We start from the raw sequence: 16,932 nt of genomic DNA, 5'->3' as shown, positions 1-16,932 counted from the left end.
CCCCCCGCACTCACCTCCCTGTGCGCTGGAGCTCAGGGCCTCCATGTCCTCCGTGCTCCTCCGACTCTCCAAGATCTGTCACTCCGTTGGGAACAGGGGGGATCTTTCGCTTTTCCTGTGCAGTAAACATCACTGTCAGTCAACTGCTGGTCAAATGCCCGCTTCAAAGTGCAGCTTAATCTGTTCTGTGATAGACACCAGCAGACACATCAGGGCATTTAAGATATTAATATCTATTTTAATAATACGGCTCATCTTTAAAACGCAAAGAAAGAAAGAAAACGTGGAGAAAAGACATTTTAAATGTTTTTAGTAAAATGTGATTCAATTACTGGTGAAGAATAAATATAATAGGAATTCAAATAAACAATTACTCCTACTTCCAAATGGCAAAAATGACACATTAGGCACAAATGATGAAAACATTGTTCACAGTATTTGTAAGTTTGCCCTCTTTAAACCTCAGACATTTAACTTTTTGTGCTCCTGACTATTGAAGTGAGATCTACAGAGCTGTCTGAGGCCTTCTGAAAGAAGACTGTCCCATTTTAGGAGTCTGGTAAGAGGAAGGGTGCCGGCAGGAATTTTGGGACTCATGACCAAAAAAAAATTCTCCCCTAGGCTCCCCTAAGATTTAAACGTCTGAAAAGAGTTTTAACCGCCCAAAAAAACAGCTGACAAGTGGTAGACATTGAAAACAATTGCCAACAGGTCCAGGTTCTGCCATACAACAAACTTAAGCCTGAAAGCAGACTGCAAGACGGTAAAGGAAGTCTCCAAAACCCATAAAATGCCATCACTTCTGCCACTGTTGATAGGAAAGTGCATGCCAGTATTATTAAAGGAGGCATTTCAGCCCACAGCAGAAACATTAAGTTTTACCTCAATTAGAAAACAATTTTTTCCTTAATAATTATATAAAAAGGTCATTTTTTTGTTGTTTACCTGCAGTTGAACCACTTTTTTTGCCAGAGATAAATAGAAAATAATAGTATACATATAGATCTGAACATTGTTTTTAAACAAAGAACTATACTTTCAATGGGGACCCGGTCACAACACTATCTAATTTATTTACTTTTACTATCAACCAAAGGACAAACAGAGTTATTTCTTGATCTAAAGTCTTAAAATGCATTTGAGCTTCCAAACAGCTACCCGGGTAGAGATTTTAGACTGCAGGACAACAAATGTTCCCAAACATGCATTTAAACGTCCGGCGTGCCTTAAATGCAGCAGGTAAACCAAAACGTCCGAGCGGATTATTTACCTGAGAGGGAACATTCTTCGGAGGCTCTATTCTGATGGAGGGGTCCCACTCGCCAGGGGGCAACACCGTCACCTGATCCAGGAACTCGTCGATGCCTGCCACCAGGTCACTCCTGTCTTTGGCCTTGTAGGCAACATCATGGAAAATCTGCGTCGGGACGTAAAAGGCTTATTTTCAGCAACGCTGAATATAATTACGTCAGCAGTTACATTTGACCCGCTCTGCACACTGTGCTAAGACAACACTCAAAACTAAATGCAAAAGGTTTATGTCCACACAGATGTAACAAATGTTACATCTGTGTGGACACAGATGTAACCGCGGTAGCGTCACGCCAACATAAAAAAAAAAAAATAAATAATAATAATAATAATAATAATAATAATAAAACTCAATATGCTTGCATGTTTATTTGACGTTAACATGCGGTTCTTTGTTGTTGCTTTCGCGCGTGCATATAGTGAATGGCAGGACAAAAACACATGGAGTTCTCGCCGTAAAGCAAGACTTCTGTGGGTGCGGGCCGTGAGCTCTTGCAATTGCAAGTACGGTATTTCCCCCACAGACCACCAGGGCGGCCGAGAAAACCTTTGTTCGACCTGAAATGACTCATTTAATCAACCAAAACGGTATGGAACACATTAATTAACTGAAAAATGTTGCATAGTATGCCTTTAAAGCAGCATTTGAACTTTCGTTTCTACGTTGAAAAGGCTTTTAAGAAATTTACAGCGTGTTGTTGTTGCTGTTCCTTTTATTAGTAGTGCTGCTGCTTAGATGTAAATCTAATTGATCATATATTAATTGTAAATACACAAATAGCAACATTGGAAAGAAAAAATTAACTTGTTGCAGATTATTAAGACGTTTCTTCAGATTGGCACTTTTCTGTTCAGCTCAGTTTATATATAGCGCTAATTCACAACTACTGTCGTCTTAAGCCACTTAATTAAATCCAATTAAACCGGCAGATTCCAAGTGAAGTACGTTATTATTCAAATTGGTTGAAAATCAGCAGATTGCATCGAGTCGCAGTGACAGTGGACAGTCGGATGCATTGTGTCAAGTTTAAAGCTTTGTCCAGAGGGGATTATGGCGTATGGGCTGTGCTTCGGGACTTAGGCTTGGCTCCTTCGTTTCAATGAAAAGAACTGTTGATGTTTCAGCATACAAAGACCTTTTGGAGAATTTGATGTTTTCTCAACATCCCTAAACTATTCTTATTCTTGGGGCTACTGCCAAAAATAACCAACATAAAAGAATACCTTAGGCTAGGACATTGGTGAATAACATGAAAATCTCCTGTCATGATCTTCAGCACATACTGTCATTATTTAACAAAGGCATTACGGTGTTTTTTTTTTTTGTGCAGCTTAACACCAATCAAAGGTGAGGGTTAGCCTTGGATCGAAGCCACTGAATGGAGGTGAAAGGCCTTGCTGATGTAATTCCAATGTAATACCAAGCATTTATTACAATCGTGTACAGAGCGATTGTAATAAATATGTAATAACAGACCCTTCCAAAAGTATTTGTACACGGTGAACGTTTCCTACTTGGAACTAAGGAGCCAAAGTTTGTTATAAACACAAACTTTAACAGATTTTATTGGGATATTATCTGATAGGCCAGGACAAAGTAGAGCATAACTTTAATATCCAAGGAAAAATGACACATTGTTTTTCTTATTTTATCTGAAGTGAGTTGTGTAGAAGTATTCAGCCCCCTGAGCCATTTTGTAGAACCCCCTTTTACAGCAACTACAGCTGCAAGCTTTGGCTCGTCTCTGCTACTTTGGTACACCTAAAGTAAACCACAGTCCAAGACTCAAGTCTTTTGCAGCCTGTAACATATTTTATTCCAGTATAGGGCTGTGTTTAGTCTCATCCATCTTCCCATCCACACCTAGTGAGAAATGAACCCCACCATGTTGCTACCACCATGTTTCAGCATGTTCAGGGTGATGTGGCAGATTTTTGGGCTAAAAACATTGACAACCATGTATTATTTTCCTTTCAGCTTTGCGCTGATCTATCACATAATAGACGGAATATGTAAAAAATAATAATAATAAATGGTTGGGTGTGTACATTTATTAGCTTGATGAGCATAGCAAGAACTAAATAGCTGTTACCGAACCCTTTATTGAAAATAATTAAACATAAATACATTCATCAGTCTATAAAGGTTTTGTTTTCCGTGTGGTCTCACCTCATCGGTCATCAGTGTAGCAATAGATCGCCCAATTTCATGGTACTGGGGACCTTTTCCCAGAGGCCCAAGGAGGATGAACAAGAACCTGGGCAACAAAGGCAACACATTCAGATCTGACACATAAGAAAGTAAAAAAAAAAAAAGAGAAACACAAGCTGGGTGATTTTCCATCAGCTCCTGGATTAGGCTACCTGGTGGTGATGGGAACCTCAGTCAGGCCGTTGAGAAGCACAGCAGGAGACAAGCGGACGAAGGCCACCACGGGGCGGTCTAGGAACTCCAACTCTCCTACCAAGACATTGGACGCCTCTGCACCAGGAGGGATCTTCTTCATGAAGTGGAGGTCAATCTGTGCGACGGTAACAGGCAAAAGGTCATTTCTGGACAGAAAATTAGGTAAATTTTAAAGTATCATAAACACAGACACTAATATAGAACTAAAGGATGGCTTTAGAGTGTGATCTGAGTCACATAACTAAAGAAAACATCATGTAATCCTGTTTGATTCAAGTCAGGATACCTTTGTGAGAAGCTAGCGGTGACCATTTGACACGTAACCCCAGACTGATTACATATACGGCCCGTGTTATGTGTTCAGCTCTCAGTTTTCCAAAAATAAACAATGGAGACCAGCAGTCGTTCTGGCTGCTCACCTTGCTGAAGTCCACGGCGCTGTTTTCTCGGCTGACGTCCTGTTTGCCCTCGTTGTTGGACGGCTGGGACGGAGGCGAGACCGTTTGGCCTTTCAGGAGGGCAGGAAAATAAGATCAGCTTTCACAAGATCGGCTTTCTCGGATACAGACAATGCTCTCCTGTGAGACACTGCATGATAGAGGTAAAAAGTCTGGAAAAAAGGGGAAAGCATTTTGTCCCTTTTTTTCGTGCTGAGTTTGTATTGGTGAGAAGGTGGGTTGGTTAGCAGGAAAGACGGTACACTTTATATCATTTCAGAGAGAAACTACTGAGCAAGCTCAATATTTATACTTTTTATTATCAAAACATCTGGTAATGCTGGTTTACTACCTGTGATAGATGAAGTCTGTGGTGTTTTTTTTTTACTTAAGAGCATCTTTCATCCTAAATCACATTGGTTAGAATGACCAAATACATGTTTATTATTAGCAACTTTCCTTTTCTTTCTATAAAGTTAAATATTTCTCTGACAAAACATCTAGCACCTTAATAGTGGAATCTACTCAGATATTTACAGTAATTGTAAATGTATTCCTACCAAACTTTCTGTACAATTACAACCACAAACCTCTATTTCTTATGGGATTAAAGGACAATGTGGAGCGCAATTGTGCAAGTGTGGCGTGCATTTGCATTCAGCCCCTGTTTTTGCACTGATACCAGCTGATACCTATGCTCTTCATGCAACCCGACGGAGCTTGAGCCACTTTGTAAAGAACTGGCAAAAATATCATTCTCTAGCAGGAGAAATGTGGTAGATACAGTATGTACCCCAAAGTGCTGATTCAGTACTGCTTCTCTTTCACAATTATGCACTACTTAGTGTTTATCCATCACATTAAAAGTTTAAAATTTGGGGTTGTAAATTTCTCTGGTCTTTGAGGAGTATCTATTGGCCTTTATACCCCGGCATGATAGCAGGACTGTTGACTTGGAAGGATGGATGCTGCGTTACCGCATGATGTGATCGACGTTGCCGCCATGTCGTGAGTGGCAGTTTTTTTCAGAACTATTTTTGCCGCATTGTTTCATTTTGGTTGTTCTGTCTTATTTTGATTTGTAGACATTTTTTCTGTCATAGTAATCATCAAAATGTATACTGAACCCAACATATTCTCTTGTGTACATAGCTATTAATTAAAATTCATTGCAGTAGATTTGCTTTTATAAGGAAAATTCGCCACTCTCAACATGGAGGCCTCACCATATCGTTCCCAAGGAGCAGCAAAGAATGGTCGTCATTCTGTCCTTTCTTCCTTGTGTCTTGACTGATATCTGCCCTCCCTCACAACCTTTCCTTCATCCCTCTTTACTCATGCCCCAACTCCTTTTATACTTCTTTTCATCTTGGTGCCGTTGGCTCTGTCCTTCTGGTTTCCTTCGCTCTATTCCTCTTTGTTTTCATACCTCCTACCTTCCTCGTGCCCTGCCTTCTTTTGTACCTCGTGTCCTTCCTTTCTGTGTTTCCTTGTATCCTTCCTTGCCCTCTGTGGATTTTGCAGGTATACATATAAAGCCTACTGCAGCCAATTGTGCATTTTTTCATGTTTTTACGTAAATGTTAAAGTCAGAGCGCTCTGGATATTGGAGTTTGGGAAAGTCTGGAAGTTTTACATGAAACGTGTGTTGGTACCCTGGTTTCAGATTTTAATTTATATAAAAAAAAAAAAAACTTGAACACTTTGTATCACTTTACAACGGTGCAAAAAATCCCCAAAAAAAACTAAAGATGAAGTTTGTGGTAGTGATTGGACAAAAGTGGAAAGTCCAAAGGGTGCAAATACTGTATTTCCTGAACACCACAACAACTATTTCCATCCATTGGTGGCAGCTCTACACTGCAAAAAGGGAAATAAAACCACAAAATTTTCTTGAAATGAGTGTATCTGTCCTTGATTTGAGCAATTAAATAAGATTATCTGCCAATGGAATAATATTTTTGCTCCTGAAATAGAAACAACTTATCTCCATCATCTTACTTCAAGTGCAGTATACCTAATTAGCTTATTTTAGGGGTCAAAACACTCATTCCATTGGCAAATAGTCTTATTTACCCGCTCAAATCAAAGACAAATACACTAATTTCAAGAAACTTTTCTTAATTTTAATTCTCTTTTTGCAGTTTGCCTGTACTCAATCCTGTGAGATGTAAAGTAGCCCTGTGCAGCTGCCTGTGGCACACTAGGATGTTTGTTCAGTGTTTCACCAAACGGCGTGTCCGCAGTGATGATTGGCGGCTCGTGCGGGAACTTGAAGCTGACAGAAGCGTGTGCAGACGTGACATACAGCATGCACATGGCTGAAACGCCTTATAGGGAGACTTTTCTGGGCGAAACGTGTTAAAGATCGTACTTTCGGGCCAACTCTTTGGAGAGTTTATGGTTTTGTGGTGGATGCCACTCTCTGGGGGAGGGAATGACACACACAACATGGAGAAACACAAATGAGAGGAGAGAATGGGATTGAAACACACAGCAACCTACACAGACTTGGAACATTATTTCACACATCAGCATGCAACAGGCTAAAGTACGACGAGAGTAAAGAAGACAGCAGTTTGACTACTGACAGGTCTGCATGTGTGTGCGTTCACCGTTCTTGTCCATGGAATGAGGCTCGGATTGCTTCTTGCCGATATCCGCGAAGGACCGTACGATAGGGATGCGGTTGGCCAGTTTCTTGTGGTTTTGGTGGTGGTGCTGTTTAAGCAGGGCCTCGCGGATCCTCTTCCGGGCGTCCTGACCCACAGAGCCGGAGCCCTCGTGCTGATCCAAGACCATGTCTGAGAAGTGAGACGAGTGCGGAAAACAAACAAATTACGTGGTATTGCAGTGCGGCTAACGCTTAAGTCGGCTTCTTTGACAGCGTCTGCCCCCGCAGGACAGCCAGCAACGCTAAGCTGATCAAGCCTAAAAAAAAAAAAAAAAAAAAAAACAGAAAAGAACTGACCCACTGTAGCTGATTTAACTGTGCCAGATCAGGTTTTGCTCAGCCGCGCAGATAAATATCCTCCTCGCTGACCGCAAAAACCAGTCAGCTCCATGATGTTTCCTGCTTTGACTCAATGTAGGCCAATCTAACTAAAGATATAATTTCATTCTAAATGTTAATAACGTACTACCAAATATCAATAGATGTAAGGCCTGGGATAAAAGAAATAGGAGCAAGAACAATGAAACTCTGCGGACGTGTTGTGGGTTTAGCTAGGATGATATAAACTGCTAACCTTACTCTAGCCAGACGTATGTCGCTCCGCCTAGCTCCACTCACATCCATCTGTGACCTCTCCATAGGAATTGCCTTTTTTGAAGGCTGGGCCTTATCAAAAATCCTTGCATATGATTGGATAAGCCACTTATCTGTCATCTTTATCGACGTGCTTTTTCAACCACTCACACCGAAGCTAACCCGTGGCGCTGATGAGAGCGACGCAGAAAAATTTTTTAAATTTGTTTGCGGCTCTAGTGGCACACGTTTTATTGACAGTGAGCTGACAGGAAGAGGGGGGAAGACAGGCGGCAAAGCGCCACGGGTCGGAGTCGATCCCTGGCCGACCGCGTCGAGGACTAAAAGCCTCCTAATATGGTTCACGCTAACCGCTCCGCCGTGGACGCGCCCGCCGCGGACAAAACTTGCCAAATCCGGTCGGGAGAAGGGCGAAAACATGGTTTCCACCAACAAAAGCCTTCAGAGGCGTTCTCTGGTGTTTTTTTAATGAAACAATATTAGGTAGCTTGGACAACACGGAGGAAATAGCAGCATCAATGCTAACGCTTGCTTCCTCGATGCGAGCCGCCATTGTTGTCTGAATCAAAACAGTCTTACGTCACGGTCGCTTCTCCACTACGTCACATCTATGAAACTCCAGCCCTGCGTCCTGATTGGCCAGACAATAAAATTGGTTGGAGAAATCACTCTCTATGGGAGAGGTCCCTAATGGATGTGAGTGGAGCTAGGCGGAGCGATATCAATCTGGCTAGAGTCAGGTTAATCAACTTCACCTGTTCAATGTATTTCGCTTGTGAAGAGGAAGGAAATTAAATTGGTTGCACTGACTTAATTAAGGGGTATCAAAGTGAAGAGGGCTGAACACATATAAAACGCAAGCATTTGATTGTTTCATTTATAAAATAAGTTGAAACTACGCATAAGTTTTCTTGTTCATGTGTGCAGTTTAACACTACCGTGCGTTGTCCATGGACTGCGGTCCACCGCAATCCGTGGCTGTAATGTGACAACATGGGAAAAACTTCTACGAGGCCGTCTGCCTGCGGCGTTTACCTGCGATCTCCTCCAGTGAGTTGGCCCTCATGTCCAGCATCACGATGCCATTCATGATGCAGCTGCGCAGCTCAAAGAGACTGTGCAGAGACAGGGTGGCCACGTAGGGTTTACTCCACCGCTCGCCACCGTCTTCAACGTCCTCCTCGAACTTAAGCCACCTGGGAACGAACAAAAACTTTTACGAGCACAACTCAAAGGACGAAGGTGTCGTGCCTTCAAAGGGGACTTTTGATCAGATTTCAGATGTGGATAAAAAGTCTCAGCTGCAACAGAAGGGCAAAGCCACAGCTGGCGGCGTCCTGCCTGCGTGGGTCGTCTGCGGCTGCTTTACCTGGCCGTCTCTCTCCATTCGGCGTCCTCGCCCTCCCTGAGGCAGATTTCGTCCATCTCAGTGAACAGGGCGTGTGGGATGTGCTCCTCGTCGCCGTCCTCTGTGCCCAGAAGAAACTGTACCCTCTGAGCCGGAGTGTCGGCTGCAGCGGAGGGTGACGGCAAGTGAAGGAAATGACATTAAAAGAAAAACGAAAAGAAAAGAGTGTTTCTACAAGCTCAGAGGATGGACATTTAAGTCATTCAACCTTCTGTAAAAAAAAAAAAATTGGTATTCTATTTTGCCCAGGCCAAAAGCAAACTTAGCAGCTGCTTAGGACCTCCAGTCCAGCAGGAGGCCCCCAAGAGTGGAAGAATTGGCCCATTATTCAGGCTTTTAGGAATATGCGATTAATACATCCACCAATAATGTTCATCTTCTGCTTAGTTAGTCATACATTCTGAGCTTGAGGACACACAATACAATTTCTCTCTGTATAACAGGAGAATGTAATATATACTGTAGGTGCCTATTTACACAGTCATAAAGACGATTGTTACATGACAGTAGTCTAGCAGCAGGCACCAACAATCTGAAGAAGAATTGGACCTAAAGGGTTAAGGCTAAAGACGTTTCTGTTCACAGAGCGCTCTATCCAACCACATTAATGGAAAATCGAGCCAAAGGAAAAACCATGGCAGAAACTGGTGCCACAAAAACAATAAACAGATTTGAAACGGGGTCCATTGGATTTTGAACAGAATTTGTGCAGATTCAGTTGAGACCTTTAAGCCCTCTGCTCTAGCGTCGTAAGCCAAAACACTTTTCTGAAGTTCAGGTATGTACATCACTTACTAAATGAGGGGGATTCTCGTCCATCTTCACCCGTGGGGTCCCTCTCCTTGGACCTCTTCCTGTGTCTGTGTCCATGGTGACGGTGACGACGGTGTGCCCTGCGGCCCAAGGGAACATGGACTCCGATATAGAGAGTGCGGTGGCCTGAAACCAAGACGGCTCAGCTCAGAAAGGGTCGCGTCTCAACATCGATTTCCGATTTTTCTTTTTTTCCTTTAGCGTTGACCAGTCACGATTAAAGGTTGGTTTACGGCTGGAGGCTGGCTAACCCTAACCCTGAGATGCCCCTTAAAAGTAATTTGGAACAGTCAACAACAAACTGAATGACTTGTGAAAAAATAAAGTGACTATCAGATGCTGAGATTATAGATGGTAATTAAGGTTATTATCCTGATGTTTTCTCCGAGTACCTTGGCAGAACTTAATTACGCCAATAAGCTCTAAATTAGATTTTTCTCATCTCCTGGCAGCATTAGTCACTGGAACTAAGCAATAAAGTGCAGCATGTCCTGCTGACAATGGAAACTTTATACTGTCTCACTGTAAATGTTATTCTTATAGAAAAAGTGCAACAAAATTGAATTCATTGGACGAACCAGTCAACAAATGTCAAACATTCGCTGCAATGCTGTTAATTTTTCTCACTTAATACATGATCCATATGGGTAAAAACTGTACATTCTGTATCAATCTCTCTTTTTATCATCATGTGACCTTGGCACACACACATAAAGCGATTATGTTCAAAATCAAAACCAACCTTTCTAAATAAAAGAAGAATATTGTTTCCTTTTGGATTTTCTACCAACCTCTGATAACCAATATGAAACATCTAAGAGGCCAAATGGATCCCATTGGTCATAAAACCGCCAGCGCGGCTGCAGCATACCCTGAAAGTTAAATATTTTATTTTGAAATTGCCTAGTTCCTAATTCAACGTGTCACTTATATCATATCCCCACTTAAGGGCTTTTTTTCCCTAGTATACATAAATAAGTTATGTGTGCTCTTGATGGAAATCTGTTATTTGGATCATCAGTTCTGGTCCATATTTTCCAAGTTTGTTTTGGCATTTTCCTCAATGAAAAGCCGCAGATTGCGGTACCCGTGATTTCTAATTGAAGCAATGTGTTGCCTGTCATGATTCTCACCCTCATTCAAAGTGTGAAATTGCTGTCGATCTGTTTGCTGTTTCAGCTGACAGCGAATAATTTACTTGTGGTTTTGGTGGTGGTGCTGTTTAAAAGTGTGCGAAGGTTGGGTTAACAGACAAGAATTTGACTTGGCTGAAAAAAACTAAGTCCACTCATCCAAGAATAAGTGAAAGTTTCCAACATTCCCATTCATTGGGTTCTAAAAACAAGGATTACGCAGATGTTGGTTGAACAGTTGCATCCTGATTTAATTTTTTCTCCCAGGATTGTCGATCAAGAACCTCAATAATATGAAAAATGGTGAAGTTGGAAAAGGAAAACATGCCAACTTGGCTGCTACCATACTCAGCTGAAAATGGCCCGTTACATAACGGGCCGATAAAAAAAAATTGTTAATCTGGTAATTAACTGGCCATCTCCTACATCTTGCAAACTACTGAATATAGTATAGAATAATATATAATACACTATACATTTTCAAACTATCAAAAAAAAACACTATATCATAATATATACTATTAACACTTATTTTGTAACTATTGAATATTCGACACAGTAATATATGCTAAGCCACATTTTTTTTAACTAAACTACTCAGTATACTTTATATGCTTTACCGGTGTGCGATTTGTAAAAATACAGAGGGGGGGGGGTATCATTTCAAAAGTTTTATTAATGAATAAAAGTTTTATTAATAATGGTTAGCTAACAGGTGCTCTTTCAGGTAGCTAGCTAGATCCAGTAGGTTAGACTTTTGTTTTTAAACTTGCGCCATCTACTATCGGGACTCAGGAGTGGGTATTAATTTATTTTAACCGCATTGAGCAGAAAACGTAATAATACTCCTTAAAAACAAACAAAAAATTTAATTTACAAATGTGAAGGACACAAGACATGTATTAATATAAATTTTGAAAAATCCATATTACTTATTCAGATCAGAGGGGGGAGGAATGTATCCTCCCCAGGAATAAAACAAGGATGACCAGAGGGGGGGACATCACAAACAGAGGGGGGGTAAAGCCCCCCCCCCCCCCCATCCCCCCTTGCAAATCGCACCCAGTGCTTTACTATATTATGCTATACAACAATATTACATAAATTAGACTCAGTGTTCTGATGAGGCTTGTTCATTAGATTAAAAGTACCTTTTGAAAATAACAACCTTTAAGCATATATATAAAAATACGTTTAATTAAACCCACATTTCTACTCTAAAAATATTTTATCTTATTGTCTGATTCAATATTCTAATCAAAATCATTGGCTGGAAGCTGGAAAATCATCATAATTAACATAAAGGTCTGTGTGCAGCTCATTTATAATGTGTTTCACTTCTCAATGATAATTGCTGAATGTGTCTGTATGTTATCATCTAAAAATATTATTTAAAACTGTACATTGTACATTCTTTACAACACTAGATACACCGCTTCACAGTGTTATACTGTACTGTGCAATGTGCCAAGGTTTATGTTTTATTGATTGTTCTTTTCAATTTTTGTCTAAATTCTTCTGACTGCATATTTTAGGCAACAAGAAAGTCTCCAATTCTCCAACAACGTGCTTTTATTAGCCATGAGATGGTGTTGCACTGCAAAAAGAGAAATAAAAAATAAGTACCATTTTCTTGAAATTAATGTATTTGTCCTTGATTTGAGCAGGTAAATAAGATTATTTGCCAATGGAATGAGTATTTTTACCCCTGAAATAAGATAATTAAATATACTGCACTTGAAAAAAGATGATGGATAGATGAATTGTTCCTATTTTAAGTGCCAAAATCTTATTCCATTGGCAAATAGTCCTATTTATCTGCTCAAATCAAGGAAAAATACTTTAATTTCAAGAAAAAAATTCTTATTTTTAGGTCTATTTTTGCAGTGTGCATCCATTGCTCTGACACTCACTGGCTCCATATGAGATTTGGCTTTAAGGAGAAAACGAAAAAGAGAAAAAAAGTGATGGTAACAAAAAAAAAAGCGAAGAAAAAAAAAAGAACAGGCCCTGGAACAGCTCGTAATGTCTTGCTGTAGATGCCATGTCATTTAGAAAGGAGCCACGAAGCCTCAATTAAGGAACAAACTGCCGCCTTCGGGCCTGCTGTGATTGTGCTCGTAATGAAAAGCTCCTGTCCCCCTTTTGCGAAACTGAAATTGATTTTGATGATTACCACTATACTAACAGTGGTAATACGGATGATGACGGCTGTAATCTGAAAGGACATGGCACGACGTGAGCATCACAGCCTCCTTCTTATGTCCGTGTGCAAACACACATGAGCTTGCATCCACAGGGCCGGCGTGAGGATAATTAGAGTTGACTCTCTCTTCTTTTAATGCGGCCGAGGTACCGGGCCGCTATTGGTCGATCCTTATGGCCCTCGGCTCTGTGTCTGGACAAAGACAAGGGTACTGGACATTGCCTTCTGCACCATAAGAGGTACCTTGCTGGCTGACATAATGGGACAGAAAACTAAGAAACCACCGAGTGCTCCCTGAGTCTCTAAAATGAAAGAAAAAAGATCTCAGAAGAACACTTGATATCTTGCACTGACGCATTATTTTAATTTTGACAAAAAAAAAATTCCACGATAAAAAGTATAATGTCAGGGGGCAGAAAACCAGAAAAAATGACTGTAGATGAGTTTATTATACAGAAAAATTAAGCTCTGTGTCTGCAAGGTGACAAATTCTGTAGATGCCCGATTGTTCCATCATGCCTCCCCCACTGTAAAGGCCTAGGGCCCCAAGTTTCCTAACCAGCCATGCTTCACAAACATCACCTTCTACCCGGCTAGCTCGGGCTGCCAACATCGATGTAACAGTAACCAATCTACAGTTTCATTGCTCTAAAAGTAGAATGGGAGGCAGATCCTTTAGCTATCAGGCTCCTCTCCTGTGGAACCAACTCCCAGTTTTGGTCCGTGAGGCAGACACCCCGTCTACTTTTAAGACTAATCTTAAAACTTTCCTTTTTGACAAAGCTTATAGTTAGAGTGGCTCATGTTACCCTGAGCTACCTCTATAGTTACGCTGCTATTGGCTTAGGCTACTGGAGGACATCAGGGTCTATTTATCCTCACTCTACTGATTTCTACTGTTCTCCAGTTTTGCATTGTATTACATTGAAATGACTATTGTCATTTCAGCTTTTAACTTTTTGCTCTCTCTCTTTTATTTTCATAGTAGGAACACCTGGTCTGACGTTCTGTTAACTGTGACATCATCCAGAGAAGACGGCTCACCCGCTATTACCATCTAATGTAGAACAGATTACTAGATCAATGTGTGCTTCTGTGGTTTTTTGTCTCTCTTGTTGTGTCTCTGCTCTGTCTTCTGTAACCCCCAGTCGGTCGAGGCAGATGACCGTTCATACTGAGCCCGGTTCTGCCGGAGGTTTTTCCTTCCCGTTAATGGGGAGTTTTTCTTTCCACTGTCGCTTCATGCTTGCTCAGTATGAGGGATTGCTGCAAAGCCATGGACAATGCAGACGACTCTCCCTGTGGCTCTACGCTTCTCCAGGAGTGAATGCTGCTTGTCGGGACTTTGAAGCAATCAACTGGTTCCCTTATATAGGAAATTCTTTGACCAATCTGTATAATCTGACCCAATCTGTATAATCTGACTGATTTTGACTTTGTAAAGTGCCTCGAGATGACATGTTTCATGAATTGGCGCTATATAAATAAAACTGAACTGAATTGAATTGCTGACATTATTTCTTGCTCAGAAGCTGTTTCAAATTGAATAAATATGGAAAATGTTAAAGTGTTGCCACATGTTCCTAATTCATTTTAAGTGTGGGCTGTGACAAGGCCATTCTGTGACAGGAACAGGCTCTGAGCTGACTGTAAGCTGTACGTTTGGGATCTTTTGCAGCCTCTAACATATTTTCTCTTAGGATTGCTGTGTTCAGCTCCATCCATCTTCATCGCCCATCAACTCTGACCAGCATTTCTGTCCCTGCTGAAGTAAAGCACCCCCACAGCATGACACGGCCGTCATCACGTTACATCCCGGGGATGGTGGGAAAGTGTGACGCTTTTAGTCAAACGGTATTTATGCTGAGATTGAAAAGAAGCCGAATGTTTTAGCAATTAGTTGAACGCTGAAGACAGTAGGTGGCACTGGACTCCGTCTAGGTTGTGTAATGAGAGCTAAACACACATTTGGATTTATTTATTTTTTTTTGTAAAATGATGAAAAACTATGTATCGCTTTGCTTCCATTTTACAGTTAATGCACTACCACGTCTGGGTCTACCCAACAGAATCCCAATAATAAGCAGAGGAATTCACGGCTGTAACTTAATAAGATCCGACAACGGGAGGCACTTGCAGCGCGCTGCATGCTCCCCCGAGCAGCAATTGATGAAAATTAGTTGGTTAAGGTATTTGATCACCAACTGAGTCTCATAATTCCCACCAAAATGGTAAGAGCGGCTCAGTTTGTATTTAACAAGGGATGAGACAGTGTAACACGGTATCACTGAGTGCTAAGCACTGCAAGCAAAGGTTCAGAGTTTGCCTGACCCAGATTTTGCAAACTGGCCCACCTTCTTGTTTTATCGCTGCCTCAGAACGTGAAGGAGCCCCCCCTCCCCCTTTGAATTTTAAATAAGGATAAATTAGGAACACTGCAAAACAATGCTCCCAAAAAATTATAAATTCATAAAGAACAACACTGCAGTGTCAGTGTATCTTTTTAGTGAGGAACATGAATCTTTGCACAAATGCCAATTGATGGATGATCTCCTGGGTGAAACCGTCCCCAGTTGTTACGTCACAGGATCTCAAGAGAGCCGCTCCAGCACCAGCCACCAAACGGAAAGCAAAAATGGAGGTTAAGTGAGATTATGCGCCGTGTCAAAATATATTTGTCATTTGGACCGACTTGATGCTTTCAGACCATGTCCTGCAGTAGGTGGACCTATCCGGAACAAACTGCTCTTAGCGTTGAGTGAATTATGCATGTGGGAAGCAGGAGAAAGAGGGCAGACCAAACCGTGCTTATGCAGCAAATTTCACAATCACGCAGTTGTGAAGCAGATCAAAACTGATGTAGAGGAAGGATATGCATGGGGAGGGTTTTATACGTGAGTGGGTGAGTCAAGACTTAGTAAAAATAGCTCTCCTCTTCCAGGCATGACCGACTGCTGATGTCATACGTTTCCCTCGTTCCTCTCTTCTTCTTCTGCTGCCGCGCCTAAACAGCTCGTTGTCCATCACAGCTTCACCACACGGGGTGTGATCCGCAGACGCCAGGAGCGCTGATGAGCCGACACGAACTAGATCAAAATAGGGACGCGGACGTGCCATCGACCGTGTGGCGTTTAACCCATAAGCAAAACATTGGTTACACTTTATTTGAAGGGGTGTACATAAGACTGACATTACACTGTCATAAACATGACATAACACCTGTTATGAACATAAATGACTCTTTATGAATGTTTAGGACTGTTGTCATTAATTGTCATTCGGTAAATTATGACACTATTAAAGCAAAGTTGACATCGTTTAAAATGTCTTTTGTTATGACAACTACACATTAACAGAGACAAGGTTAAATTTAGGGCTTGATTTGGGATTAGGTTAAATTTAGGGCTTGATTTGGGATTAAGTTAAATTAAGGGCTTGATTTGGGATTAAGTTAAATTAAGGCCTTGGGGTTTTGTTAAGTTAAGGGCTTGTCATAACAAAGACATTTTAAACAATGTCAACTTTGCTTTAATAGTGTCATAACAGGTGTTATGTCATGTTTATGACAGTGTAATGTCAGTCTTATGTACACCCCTTCAAATAAAGTGTTACCAAAACATTTGGTTCCCAAGTACTGTACAACTGTTCTTGTTTTGAGTATTTTCACGAATTATGGAGATAGATCTTTGTGGAACTGCTCAAACCTGACGTAAAACTGAATTAAAACGTATACTATTGTCCGATAACTTTGCATTAAACTCAATCTCCACTGATTGTGGCTTTGATCCGTTTGTGTCAGTTGATGGTTATTAAATATGAGGGATTATGTCTCCCTGATCAAACTAAATTAACTAAGTGAGTTCCAGCTGACAGATAATATTTATTGGAGTTTTAAAACCCCATTTACTGTATATACCATTAACTAAGAGTAGATAATAGAAGATAGAAC

At 41.0% G+C, this 16,932-nt stretch overlaps 1 protein-coding gene across 7 annotated transcripts in view; it reads right to left on the bottom strand.

Moving 5' to 3' along the window:
• LOC105915477 (sodium-driven chloride bicarbonate exchanger) overlaps positions 1-16,932 on the bottom strand; it is a 66,823-nt gene that overhangs the window by 23,176 nt on the left and 26,715 nt on the right. For 5 of the 7 annotated variants that reach the window (XM_036127837.1, XM_036127835.1, XM_036127841.1 and 2 more), the window contains 10 exons: positions 9,627-9,770; positions 8,793-8,934; positions 8,459-8,619; positions 6,771-6,959; positions 6,530-6,580; positions 4,138-4,226; positions 3,676-3,833; positions 3,482-3,569; positions 1,271-1,417; positions 15-115 (listed from right to left, as the gene is read on the bottom strand). In XM_036127837.1, coding sequence (XP_035983730.1) covers positions 15-115; positions 1,271-1,417; positions 3,482-3,569; positions 3,676-3,833; positions 4,138-4,226; positions 6,530-6,580; positions 6,771-6,959; positions 8,459-8,619; positions 8,793-8,934; positions 9,627-9,770 — 1,270 coding nt within the window. Of the gene's footprint in view, positions 1-14; positions 116-1,270; positions 1,418-3,481; positions 3,570-3,675; positions 3,834-4,137; positions 4,227-6,529; positions 6,581-6,746; positions 6,960-8,458; positions 8,620-8,792; positions 8,935-9,626; positions 9,771-16,932 lie in introns of all 7 variants that reach the window. The other 2 variants (XM_036127836.1, XM_036127840.1) reach the window with 2 other exon arrangements.

Source organism: Fundulus heteroclitus, chromosome 24 (genome assembly GCF_011125445.2).
Source record: "Fundulus heteroclitus isolate FHET01 chromosome 24, MU-UCD_Fhet_4.1, whole genome shotgun sequence".
Classification (NCBI taxonomy): domain Eukaryota; kingdom Metazoa; phylum Chordata; class Actinopteri; order Cyprinodontiformes; family Fundulidae; genus Fundulus; species Fundulus heteroclitus.
The sequence above is the reverse complement of the archived record's forward strand: the minus strand, read 5'-3'. Positions and strand labels throughout refer to the sequence as shown.